The sequence below is a fragment of the Paramormyrops kingsleyae genome, chromosome 3 (genome assembly GCF_048594095.1).
Source record: "Paramormyrops kingsleyae isolate MSU_618 chromosome 3, PKINGS_0.4, whole genome shotgun sequence".
NCBI classification, from domain to species: Eukaryota; Metazoa; Chordata; class Actinopteri; order Osteoglossiformes; family Mormyridae; genus Paramormyrops; species Paramormyrops kingsleyae.
The window spans coordinates 34,458,634-34,472,065 of record NC_132799.1 but is presented as its reverse complement, the minus strand read 5'-3'; the positions used below and the strand labels follow the sequence as shown (position 1 = coordinate 34,472,065).

Genomic DNA, 13,432 nt, shown 5'->3' with positions numbered 1-13,432 from the left:
AGGGGCTGCCTATGTCAGTGGCAGCAGTTGCACTTGCACATTCCACAAACATGCTTTTTTTGTTAAATGCACGCCTCGAGAACATAGTTTGATTACAAAACTTTGCAAACTGTTACTTTTCAAAATTGTTTTAAGTATTGTACCATCTTAATGAGATTGTATACCTAAAAATGAGAGACATAAACGTAGTTATGTCGCATAATATGCTTGAGATCAGCTCCTTAATTCTCACAAACGTTTTGTATTCATCAGAGATTTGCAGTGAGGACATCACTGTGGGAGCAGGCCCCTGTGTGTAGACATTTTCCTTGTCCTGTATCTTCCATTAAATATACTAATTTCTTAATAAACATAGGTTAGCATAATCATTGTTTCACTTAAGTGTAGTTATGCAAATCTAGCAATGTAGAATCCCTACTGTAGGGTTCCAGAAGAATGAAACCATCTGGAATTACATTTTAACGTTGTTGTTCTACTCTGGTATCACAGTAGGGTGTTTATTGTTTATGCACGAGTATGGTCTAGTATGCTAGTTTTTCATGTATCATTTGAGTGGGACCTAATTGCAACATGGTTTTATATTTTTAGTAGTTTACTGTTCCAAGTCCCAGCACCACCCTTGATATACGCTTAGTGGATGGATGGGTATTTTTCATACACATACTGTAGATGTAACCAGGTGGAAACTTGACGTTTCGTAACGTTTTCATCCAAGTTCCGACTTGAAGAGAAATAATCGAACGCACTCTGGCTGCCCGATTTGCGGTCCTGGCTGTGGCACATCAAGGGTAGGGCTGTTTGTGGAGGAGTGGCGACCTTCTCCAAGTCAGGGATGTAGGGCTCCAGAGGAATCAGCTCCGGCATGTCAGCCTCATCCACGAGGTGAGCCTGACTGGGGGAGTTGCTCCTTATGGCCAGGGACTGGAGATGCGTGGGAGCCCATCTCTCACATTGCTGGAGGACTTGTTCCTCCCTTGCAGAAGTGAAGCGACAGTGATGTTTGTTCAACATGGTCTCCTGTTCTCAGGTCCCAGCCCTGCTTCACAAAACTCTGCCAGATTGAAGAAATAATATTTCATATCCTATTTTGCACTCACAATTAACATAAATTGTTATAAGATAATGTGTGTAAAATTAATTTTAGTTGATCATTTATTATGGTCATTGATCAGTGGACTTCATCTTTGCCTAAGCTGAAGGCTCCATTATAAATATGCATTAAATAAACATTGTGTCAAGAAAACGTCTGTTTTGTCAACTAATCGGTAGATACTGATGCTAATGGTCATGATCAACATGAAGTTTTCAGTTTAAAATAAAGACATTTGAGATTGTGACAAAAAACAATAACTCCAGTTACACATGTAGTCTGAGGAAGTCTTCTGAAAAAATAAAGCATAGTGACTGACATTTCATCACTGTTGTTACCAATATCAGTTTTTAAAAAGAAAACTCTCTCCTTCATTGAAAGTGAATCCAGCTGAATACTGAGAGGCATGAGAAGACCCAAAAATTAGAGTCAAAGTACCTTTGTGGGGTTTCCTCCAGGTACTCCGGTTTCCCCCCACATTCCGAAAACATGCTGAGGCTAATTGGAGTTACCAAATTGCCCGTTGGTGTGAGTATGTCTATGAATGTTGTGTGAGTTTGCTCTGTGGTGTGTTGGCGCCCCATCCTGGGTTGTTCCCTGCCTTGCACCTGTAGCCTCTGGAATAGACTCCGGACCCCCCGCGACCCTGAACAGGATAAGCGGCTTCAGAAAATGGATGGATGGATGGACCTTCCTTTTTAATGCATTTGTTCTGCTTGTTTGTCTCTTGCACCCATTTTGCCAACAGATCTTGTAAGTGAGTAAGTAAGTAATAGCTTTATTGTCATTGCACAATGTACAACGAAATTTGCAGTGCATCATGGATAACAAATATTTAATTCTTATATTAAGAATTACTAAAATAACTTAAAAAAAATACTAATTCCTAAAAATACTCTCACTTCCACACATGCACCCACTCACTCGCACACATAACCTTAATAAACAAAAACACAACATAAGCATAAACAAAAACATAATTGTGCAGATTCATTTTTCCCTTGAGGCTATGATGTCAGTCAGAATGTCCTTTGTATTTTCAGCACATTGCTTGTTTGGCCTGTGTTTGGCCACTTCTCTTTCCTGTCCACCCCTCAGCCCAGCCCCCTTGCTGCTCCCATGGTCACTTTAGGGGAGGGTGTTGATCCTGCTTTTCCTGAGAGTCTGGTGCCGAGGGCCTCTGCAGCTCCAGGTTCTCCTGAACTGGTGGACGGGTTTCAGCAGGTGTGCAGCCCACCTTTCTCCCTAGGTCACCAGGGCCCTTCCGACGGTTCCACTCCCGGGGGTGACGGTGGCCTGCAGCGACCTCGAAGGCGGAGAAGACCACCTAGGAGACTACAGGACTTTGTGTGTTCCCTCGGGGGTGAGGAGCTCTGTGGGGAGGGGGTAGTGTAGTGGCTGGAGGACTAGGGCTATTCAATGTTTATTATAGGGCAGTCCTCCCACCATTTTCAGCCAATTTCTGGGGCTTTGGAGATAACGGGAATGTGGGGTACCTGCGGAGTGGGCAAAAGGAGAAGTGGCGGTCTCCACACAACCCTACATATATACTGGGGAACATTAATTGGCACGCGCTTGATTTTGTATCATTTTGATTGTTTGCATCGTGTTCCTTTTTGGAGAGTTTGGCGCGGGCTCCGGCCGTACAGGGTCCATTAAAGTGCTCTTTGGTGATATGCCTGTTGCATGGTCATTACAATATAAAGAAATACCGGAAAAACTGAGACTTTGCAAATCTATGGCATTTAACAGAATCACGGGCAGAATATACTGTTATTTCTGCAAAGCGATGCTGGTTTTAACAGCCAGAATCTTATAAATTACAGTGATTCCTAAATTAACAGAATGAGAAGCATACCTACCACATGAATCTTATTAAATGTGGGTGTAAGTAAGGAATTAACAGTCCATTCATGAATTACTGCAACAAGAAACATGGATGCAGCGCTGGGAGGTTTTGTATGGATGTCAGTTTCAATCACTGTAGTGCTAAAATTTTTATTTTAGAAGCCTTATACGCCTTTAGGTCAGATTAATTATAACATGATCATATTACTAAACATATAATAATCGTAGCAATAATTTCAAATATCGAACGTTACTTTTTCAGCATATGTAGTTTGTATAAGCCAGGGGCGTCAGAAGCATTTTGAATATGGGGGACGCACTAATATTTTATGTGAAATGTTGGGGGGTCCAAACGAATAATTATGAAATGTGAGGGGGACACGCCCCCCTCAGATTTAATGACAGCGACGCCGTTAGGCGAATTCGTCAACCCATAGACGAATAGGTATATAACGGTTTGTTATAGTTGCCTGTACTGCGCTGCTGCGAGGTTTTTGTACTGCGGCTGATGCGCCGTGAATCACTGTGGTACCCTTTCGGCGGCGGTACTAGGCTGGGTGTTGGACGTAAGTGTGTCTTTCTTATTTTATTAATGTTTGAATATCGGTATTATTTTTTTTTTTTTTTTTTTTTTTTTTTTTTATTGCCCACCACCACCCCCCCTCTTCGGAGGACAACTTTATTTTACATTACATTCAAGAGTAAAGATTGTGGCCGCTCCGAACTCACCAGTACCGTGGAAAAGGAGAAAAACAGGGGGGGTACAAAAACAACAGCGTAACAATAACAGACATCAATCACCATGGGGAGAGAGAAAAGAAAAAAAAAAAAAAAAAGGTATACAGAAATAATAACACTAATAATGTAGGCGGGATGGAAAAAAGATGAAGTATAGGGGAATCCAGAATACAAACAACCATAAGAAACATAACACTCATCAAACAACAAGAATTATAACAACATCAGTGCTACTAATAATAATTAATACAAATCGGTATTATATATATGTAGCATACACACACGTAATCGTACCGTTATATATGTATATTTCAATTCCTAAATCTATAACATACCCTAAAAAGTAATAATAATAATGATATTGATCGCTCAACCAGTCTTGTATGCATGTGCAAGTGTAGGTGTGACCTGATTTGTCATTGGATGTGCTGGCATTTAATGCCGTCAGGGGAGGCGGCAGCACCCCCCCCCCCCCCAGGCCCAAGGCGAAGGCAGGAGAACCAGGCAACCGAAGCCACCCTACTGCCCCCCCGGCACAAGGGCCCACAGCCACGCATCCCAGAGACAACCACCCGCCCAACCCGAGAGGGAGCCCGCGAGGGACTAAGGGGGCGCCAACCCCCGCACAGGGAGGCCCGCAGAGGGAGGACGGGCGGCGAGCCCCCCAGCCCCACCCGCAACCACCCCACCGGGGCAGGCGGGTCCAGGGCCGAAGGGCCCCACCCACCGGGACCACCCCCCCCACCCCCCGGCGGACGGCCCCCCACACACCGGGGGAGCCCCAGCCCCCCCAGCCCGTCCCCCGGGAGGACAGGCCGCCGCCCACCGCAGCGACCCGGCACGCCCCCCCCCCAACACTGCAGGATGATCCAAGGGGGGCCCATACAAAGAGCCCCCCCCCCACCCGGGAGCGGACCCGCGGCGACCGGGGAGCGGCAGACACCCCGCCCAGCCCAGACCGAACCCCCCAATCCGCCTAGCAGGGCCCAGAGTGTCCCAAGATTCCCCGGACCGCCCGCCAGGGCCCCACCACGGCGCAGCAGAGCCAAGCACCACCCGGCCCACGGCCCAAGAGAGGAGGCCGCCCATACCTGCCAGGGCCACCCGAACCCCCCCATGATGGGTCTTCCCCCCGGCGGGCCACCCCACCAGCACAGGGCCAGAGACAGAGAGTTAGGGGGGGCCCCTCAGCCCCCATCCCCTCCCTGACCCATGTTGGTGTGAAGTGTGCATGTACATGTGTGAGAGAGTTGTGTGTTTATGTCTACTATGCATTAAAATTAGTGGGTGCAGTTCGGGTATGAGGGCCCCACCACTGGCAGATGGCAGAGTCCCCCATCCCCCTCCCCGCACCCCCAAGGCCCTAATGTAATATGGACTGCGTATATGACTAAGGTGCAAAAAGTGGGCGAGCAGTTGAGGCATGGGCACCCCACCGCTGGCAGACGGCAGAGCCCCACCTGCCTCAACCCACCTCCTCAGCCCTAGTGTCATGTGGTGTCTAACATGTAAGTAAAAATTGAGGGGCAGTGTCTCGGCGCACCTCCCCACCGCCCCTCAAGGCCCTAGTGTTGTGTGAAATGTGGTGTTGGACCCAGGGGAGCAATAAGGGCGTGCCAGGAGTGGGCCCCCCCCGGCACCGGGGCCAGATCCCCGACTGGCCCCGATTAGTCCCCATCCCTGACCCCGCACAGCCGGCAGGGACGGCCAGCCGAGGTGTTCAGGGGCGGCACAGGCAGCCCAGCAGCAGGGAACGCCCCCCCCCCCCAGGCGCAGACCGGGAGAGACCCACCCCACCACGCCCGATGAGACCCCAGCTAGCGGCCAAGGACGGGACAACCCCAGACCCCCCCGGCAAACGGGGAGCCGGACCAGCCAGGCGGGGTGACCCCCGCCCCCCGGCCACCCCAGGCCCCCCCCCAGGTGAGGCAGAGGCTCCCCCCACCGCCCCCCCCAAACCACCCCACAGCGCCCGAGGGCCCCGCGCCGGAATCGCCAACGGCAGACAACGACCCATCCCCACCAAGCAACGGGCCCGGGCAGACCAGGCCCCCCAGCATGCGGGCGACCACCCGCCCGGGAGCCGGAGCAGCGGCCCCAGCAGATAGAGCCCACGCCCCCAAACCCACGCACCCCAGCGCAGCGGCCCAGGCGGAACCCAGAGGCCCCACCCCCCGATCCCCCCCCAGCGCGCCACCCACCCCGCGGGGGCAGAACCCCCCCACCCCCCGCACCGCCCCCACCAGGCCAGGCCAGCGGCCACCCAGAGACACTGACCACGCGCCCTCAGCCAAGAGAAACACCAGAGGACCCCAACAACCCAGCCCCCCCACCCCCAGCCCCCAACCCGGGACGGTGACGGCAAGGCCCCACCACCCCTGACGACATTACGTTAAAAAATTCATTATTGGAGTCCAACTGTCTTCAAAATCGATCAATTGATTTTTCTTACAGGCAGACATCCTCTCCATGGAAACATAATCCCAGAGTAGATTTTTGAACAGATTTATGTTTAAATTCTCTTTTGACTTCCAGTTCAGAAGGATTGTTTTCTTAGCAATGGTTAGTACTGTGAGAAGCATGCAAGATTTATTCATGTCCATATTAGTGTCAGTGAGGTCCCCAAGCAGGCAGAGTGAGGGGGAGGGTGGGATGGGATGCCCTAGGTGTGTCGATAAGTCTTCACAAATCCTTTGCCAGAATTCGTTGACCGGTGTGCAATACCAGAAAGCATGCAGGTAATTATCTGGTGCATCCGTCTTACAAGTTAGGCATATGTCAGTATCTCTGATACCCATCTGGAACATCCTCTGCCCTGTGTAGTGTGTTCTGTGTAAAATTTTGTATTGTAAAAGCTGCAGGTTGGAGTTCCGATTCATTCGAAAGGTATTCAAGCAAATTTGCCTCCAGAAGTTAGTGTCTTGATTGATAAGTAAATCCCTTTCCCATTTGTGGGTAGGGAGTGAGAGCGTTGTATCAGATTCTGCTAGATGCACGTAAATCCTAGACAGTAGTTTTTTAGTTGGAGTTATTAAGAAGTTTGCTATTTTAGGTGAAAGCTCCAGATCTAATTGCTTACGGCACCATCTATTGTGTATTATTGATTTAAGTTGAAGATATTCTAAGTATTTGTTTTTCTCAATGTTATAAGTTTCTGTAATTTTGTCAAATGATATCATGCAATTGTCTTGGATTATATGTTCGAGGCGCTTGATTCCTTTATTATGCCAAGCCAGGAAGTTTATCACTTTTTTATTTAACAGGATGTCAGGGTTGTTCCAGATGGGTGTCAGTTTGCATGGGACCACTGAAGTTTGGTTTATTCTAAGAAATTCCCACCAGGCTGTCAGCGATGTGCTGATGTTGATGCTCTTAAAACAGCAATGTCGTTTAAGTATATGACTGATAAATGGCAGGTCCTCGACTCGAATATCATTACAGAAAGTTTGCTCAATATCCAACCAGTTAAGGTCTAAGTTATTTTGCGTAGACCATTTTAGGACATATATCAATCTATTGGCAAGAAAGTAGTTGTAGAAATTGGGAAGCTCCAAACCCCCACAGTTTTTGGATTTCTGTAAAGTTTTTAAACTTATTCGTGGTGGTTTGGATTTCCATAGATATTTTGAAACTAAGGAGTCCAATGATTTAAACCAAGTCCGCGGAGGTTGACTCGGAACCATTGAGAACATGTAGTTAATTTTTGGTAGGATCATCATTTTGATTGTAGCTACTCTTCCCAGAAGTGATGTGGGTAGATTGTTCCACCGTATCGGTATTATTGATTAGCATTAATCTGAGCTCTAATCTGAGCAATTGCATGTTGACATATAGGCCTAGCTTTAGCTCTCTTCTGTTTATCATAGACACTTCTATGGGTAACACGGTAACGCATTATTTGACGGGGCACAAATATATCTTATTATTATTTGTGTATTAATTAACCACAAACTAAGGCTTATAGTTACATATTGATCTCATGTTACCATTAATCAATTGTGACGCATGTTTTGTCTCAAGCAATTTTTGTTACTACATCGGTTAATTTTGTAAACCTTTGCGTATTACTAAAGGAACAATAATGAATAACACGAGAACTGTCGTGATTGATTAATAGTGAACGAGCATGGGATCAGTACGTTCTCTTAGTGACTAGTTATGTAATTCATTAAGTAGGAGTGTACTATCTCATTTGTGTCCCCCAAGTGAAGTGTTACCCTACCCTGTAGTTTAACATTTTTCATAGTGTGCGGTGCATTTCTCTTAGTATGTATGCTTAATAACATTATTACTAAATAGCATTATTTCAGTGTCCAATTGAGTCAATTTACGGTCGTACCTGTATCGCAAATACGATGTTAATCATTATAATCAATATGATTATTATAAAAAGTCGAACATAATAACTGGTGATACTAATTAATATCTTCAAATTTTAAAGTTATATCTCTCACGTGTAATTTTAATGTTCGTTTCAAATACCAATATGAAAAGGAAACGTCTGTTCTATCACATGCAGAAATATTTACGTTGTCATAGGTTCAGTATATATTGTCAAACAGTACTTAAAGTTTGCCTTGGACTCTGACCTAAAGTACCTTTGGTGTCGCCTATAGGTAACAAAGCCCCCACCCTGACGGTCCTGCCCCCCTCCAGTGTGGAGGTGTCCAGCAAGAACACGGCCACCCTGATGTGCCTGGCCAACAAGGGCTTCCCCTCCGACTGGAAGCTGAGCTGGAAGGTGGACGGTAGCAGCAAAGCCGCGGAGACGAGCCGCGGGCTCCTGGAGAAGGATGGCCTGTACAGCTGGAGCAGCAGCCTGAGCCTCACTGTGGACGAGTGGAAGAAGGCGGGCTCAGTGGTCTGTGAGGCCCATCAGGGCTGCCAGGCTCCTGTCACTCAAATGCTGAAGAGGGCCGACTGTTCAGAGTAAATGAGATCAGCGTCACCTGTGATGAGCGGCTGATTACTGTGTTTTTACTGTGCTGTGCTACATGCTTCTGATTTACTGATTACATAGAGAAAATAATGTGCTTTGCTTGATCCATGAATGATTATCATTACTGATGTTTCATTAGTTTTGTGTCTCCTTGTATGATCTTGTATGTTTTATTCCTGCATGATGCCGAGATAAAGATTTCATCCTGTCTGATACATGGACTATCATCAAAGCTGATTATTTTAACACGCACACAGTAATGTCATCATGACACTGTTGTGAGGACATGATCCTGAACCTTACAATAATTTTAAAGATTTTGGAAGCCTGAATATAAACACTGTTCTGTTTTTCTGTCAAAAATACAAAATCATCCCATTGAGGGACTTTTACTTTGGGTTTGAAAAGGTTCAAACTGAGCAGTTACTCTACACTGAGCTTATAAACCACATCATGGGCTCATTCTTCATAAAACAGATTTGAAAATAATCAAACACATTTCACATACCAAAGTTATTTAAAACAGAAAGTATAGCTTCTCAAGGAATATATTGTCACATTGAATCCAAAATAAAATAAATAGTTAATTAAACAGCAAAGAGTCAGTTATCATGTGAGACAATCTGCTGCTATCCCATATATCAACATAGTTTTATTATTAGAGAAACAACATCCCTGTTTGTTTGAACAGAGTAAGGTTGGTCCAAGGGCCACAGGGAGACCATGATCTCCACCTTGGCTGAGTTTGCAGGTTCTCTGCATGACGTCCTGGGCTGTTTCCTGCCCCCATTACCACAAAACATGAATTGTGCCACATTGTCTGTAGGTGTGAATGGCTTCGTGCCCCGTGGTGGGCTGGCACCCTGTCCTGGGTTATTCCCTGCCTTGTGCAATGTTTCAGGGATGAGCTCTGGACCATCATGATGTTGCATAGAAGAAGTGGGTTTGGAAAATGAATGATTTATACAAAATCCAGACGTGATACAAACAGCTGGGTATTGCTGCTTATCAATGTCACAATATACTTATAATTCTGTATTTTAAAAAATCCAAAATAGAGTACATAAATATTTCCCCTACCAAGAGCATAAATATAACATGTTAATGCTATACAGCACAAGTTATATGCCTATTTTTTGCAATTTATCTAATCAATTTATTTATTCTTTAGGAATAATAGCAGTTCCAGTGGCCATAAATATGTGGGGAATATCATGTATATCTTTGATCACTGAAGCGCCTACAGCAGACGGTCTGGACATACACTGATGGTAAAGCTCTGCTATACTGCCCTACAGAGGCAACACACGGTAACTGCAGATTTTAGCAAAATTCAGCTATGACCGAAATCCAGTGTCTAAAGCTCTGTTTTATCTCGTGAGAAAATATCTTACTTTTTACTTTTACAGTATGTAAGAAAATGGAGTGTGAAACTTACAGCAACTATAAAATCCACACTAAAACCAAGGCGAAACACCCTTTTCCCTGACATTTGCGGCGACCTTTCATTTTGTTTCTGCTTTTTCTTTTGCGTGTTTTTTTTAATTTGCAGCGCATTTCCATTTTGTTTCTGCTTTTTCTTTTGTGTGTGTTTTGTCTCTAGGGGCCACCGTAGTTTACCCATGACTGCGTGGCCTCACAGAACAACACGAGCATCATTAAATTTGCTGATGATACCACAGTCATAGGGCTGATCACCGGGGGGCAGAGACAGACTATAGAACCGAGGTGGCGGCACTTCTGGATTGTTGTCAGAAAAACAACCTCACTTTGAACACAGATAAAACCAAGGAGATGATCATCGACCCAAGGAAAAAGAAGTCGCAGCTCATTCCTATTCATATCTGTGAGGCCGAGGTGGAGAGAGTGGAAATCTTCAAATTCCTTGGAACCTACATCAGTGAGGATCTGACCTGGACTCATAATACACAACGACTCATCAACCAGGCACACGAAAGACTGTACTTCCTGAGGAAGCTGAGGAAATTTGGTATGCCAACCAAAGTCCTAACCAGTTTCTACAGAGGTACAGTAGAGAGTGTCATCACCAGTTCTATCATTGTATGGTATGGCAACTGTTCTGTGCAAGAGAGGAAGGCTCTCCAGCGTGTAATTAAAACTGCACAGTACATTTCTGGAACAACCAGACCCTCTCTGCAGGACATCTATAACAGTAGAGTCATCAAGAGAAGCCACAACATACAACCCCAATTCCAATGAAGTTGGGATGTAGGGTAAATTGTAAATAACAACAGAATGCAATGACATAGAAATCTCATAAACTGATATTATATTCACAACAGAACATATAAAACATGTAAAATGTTTAAAGTGAGACATTTTGCTATTTAGTGAAAAATATTGGCTCATTTTGAATTTCATGACAGCAACACGTCTCAAAAAAGTTGGGAAAGGGGCAATAGGAGGCTGGAAAAGTTAGTGGTACAAAAACCCAGCAGCTGGAGGAACAATTTGCAAATAATTAGGTCAATTGGCAACAGGTCAGTAACATGACTGGGTATAAAAAGAGCATATTAGAGTTGCAGTGTCTTTCAGAAGTAAAGATGGACAGAGGATCACCAATCCCCCTAATACTGCATCGACAAATAGTGGAGCAATTTCAGGAAACAAGTTCCTCGGTGTAAAATTGCAAAGAGGTCGAAAACATCATCATCTACAGTACATAATATAATCAAAAGATTCAGAGAATCTGGAGAAATCTCTGTGTGTAAGAGACAAGTATTCTGGATGCCCAAGATCTTCGGGCCCTTAGGCAGCACTGCCTCACAAATAGGCATGATTCTGCAATGGAAATCACTAAATGGGCTCAGGAATATTTCCAGAAAACGTTATCAGTGAACACAATTCGCCGTGCCACCCAAAGATGCGAATTAAAACTCTATCATTCAAAGAAGAAGCTGTATTTAAACATTATCCAGAAGCGCTGACGTCTTCTCTGGGCCAAAGCTCATTTAAAATGGACTATGGCTAAGTGGAAAACAGATAAATCAGATAAATCTAAATTTGAAATTCTTTTTGGAAGCCAGGGATGCCGTATCATCCTGACTAAAGAGGAGAAGGACCACCCAGCGTGTTATCGGCGCTGAGTTCAAAAGCCAGCATCTCTGATGTATGGGGGTGCATTAGTACATATGGCAGGGGCAGCTTGCATATCTGGAAAGGCACTATCAGTGCTGAAAGGTATATCCAGGTTATAGAGAAACATATGCTGCCATCCAAACGACATCTCTTTCAGGGAAGACCTTCCATTTTCCAACATGACAATGCCAAACCACACACTGCATCAATTACAATCAGTGTTGTCATCTTACTTTAAAAAAGTAATTAGTTACAGTTACAAATTACTTCTGCCAAAAAGTAATTGAGTTAGTAACTCCGTTACCACACTGTAAAAGTAATTAGTTACTCAGCAACATAACTGACATTATTTTTTATGTTCTACAGGGCATACAGTATGTTATATAGCATCTTTAACGTCAAAGATGTTTACAATAACTGATTGAAGAATAAAAACAGTATTTTAGAACATTTGGTATTTATTTGAACTTAGCTTGCAGCCTGCCATATGATATGCCTAGAAATAAAAAACATATAAAAAATAAAAATTGAAAATAAAATTCAAGTGCAAAATTAAGACACACAAATGTAAACTTGGGTAAAAAGAAACAAAGGAAAATCTAGCCTTTAAGTACTGCAGTTACTCTGTAACTGTATTAGGGGTGTGCAAAGCAGCCGGTATTTGTATCTGTATTTGTATTTGTTGAGGCGGGAAAAGTATTTGTATTTGTATTCGAGTAAAATTCAAAATAGGCGTAAAAATCCTGTTTTTTTGCGTTGCACTTCTAATTTACGTTACAGTGTAAGTATTCTTTAATTATATCTATTATAATAATTATGGATATGCAGTAGACAGAGTAACTTAAACGTACCATATAACTCCTACAAGTGCATACAATTCGACACAACTACACAAGCATTGTTTTAACCTTTTTAACCAAACGTTAACGTTACTCTGTCAACAGCCTATTGTCTAAATTACCGAGCTAACAGAGCTACGTAAACAGAGCGAACATGAGAGCACCTGACTGCAGACGTCAATAATGCAGCGTAATGGAATAATCTCCCGATCAAACTCCGCTTCCCGAAAGTTATAAACTGCCTCCGGAACCCAGTTAAGGTACAAAAATAGTGATACAGTTAAGTCTTTTTTTCGCTCAGCCGAGCCTTCTCTGTTGCTGTGTGGAGCAGCCTGTGTCAGTCACCTCTTTTACTCCCCCCCCGACTCCTGAACTCACTCACTCATCCGGGCATGCACTGCGGTCTCAAGAGGAAACGCAGCTTTTTGATATAAAGTTTTTCTTGTTCCCGAATACAAATATTTTTTAAAGTATTTGTTCGAAATAAGTATTCGTAAAAAACACATTATTTGTGCCTTTCCGAATACCGTATTCGGGTTCGGCTCCACCCCTAAACTGTATATTAGGCCTACTGCACAATAAACGGAACACTATCCTACTCTTAAATATTCCGAAAAGTAACCAAATTAAATATTGAAAATAAATAATGTTAACACACTTTGCATTTAAGACCCGAAAAATCGAGCGATGCTTGTTTTAACGCAGTGTCTCCGTCTCCTTCGCAGGAGCTCACGCTAGCTGCATTTGGGCTTGGGGTCTGGTTAGCAGCAGCAACAAGTTTCGTGTTAGCATGTGTAGATGTAAGGTGCTTCATAAGGTTAGAGTTGCTTGAGGTAGACGTGGATAATATATTTTTTCCTGGGCATAGCGTGCATGATA

At 44.3% G+C, this 13,432-nt stretch overlaps 1 gene segment (V, D, J or C); it reads left to right on the top strand.

Annotated features, from left to right (window-relative positions):
* Positions 1-3,382: 3,382 nt before the first annotated feature.
* Positions 3,383-8,609, top strand: LOC140588270 (Ig kappa-b4 chain C region-like). The segment is given in 2 exon segments: positions 3,383-3,504; positions 8,293-8,609. Coding segments are annotated over 2 exon segments (375 nt in total).
* Positions 8,610-13,432: the final 4,823 nt, after the last annotated feature.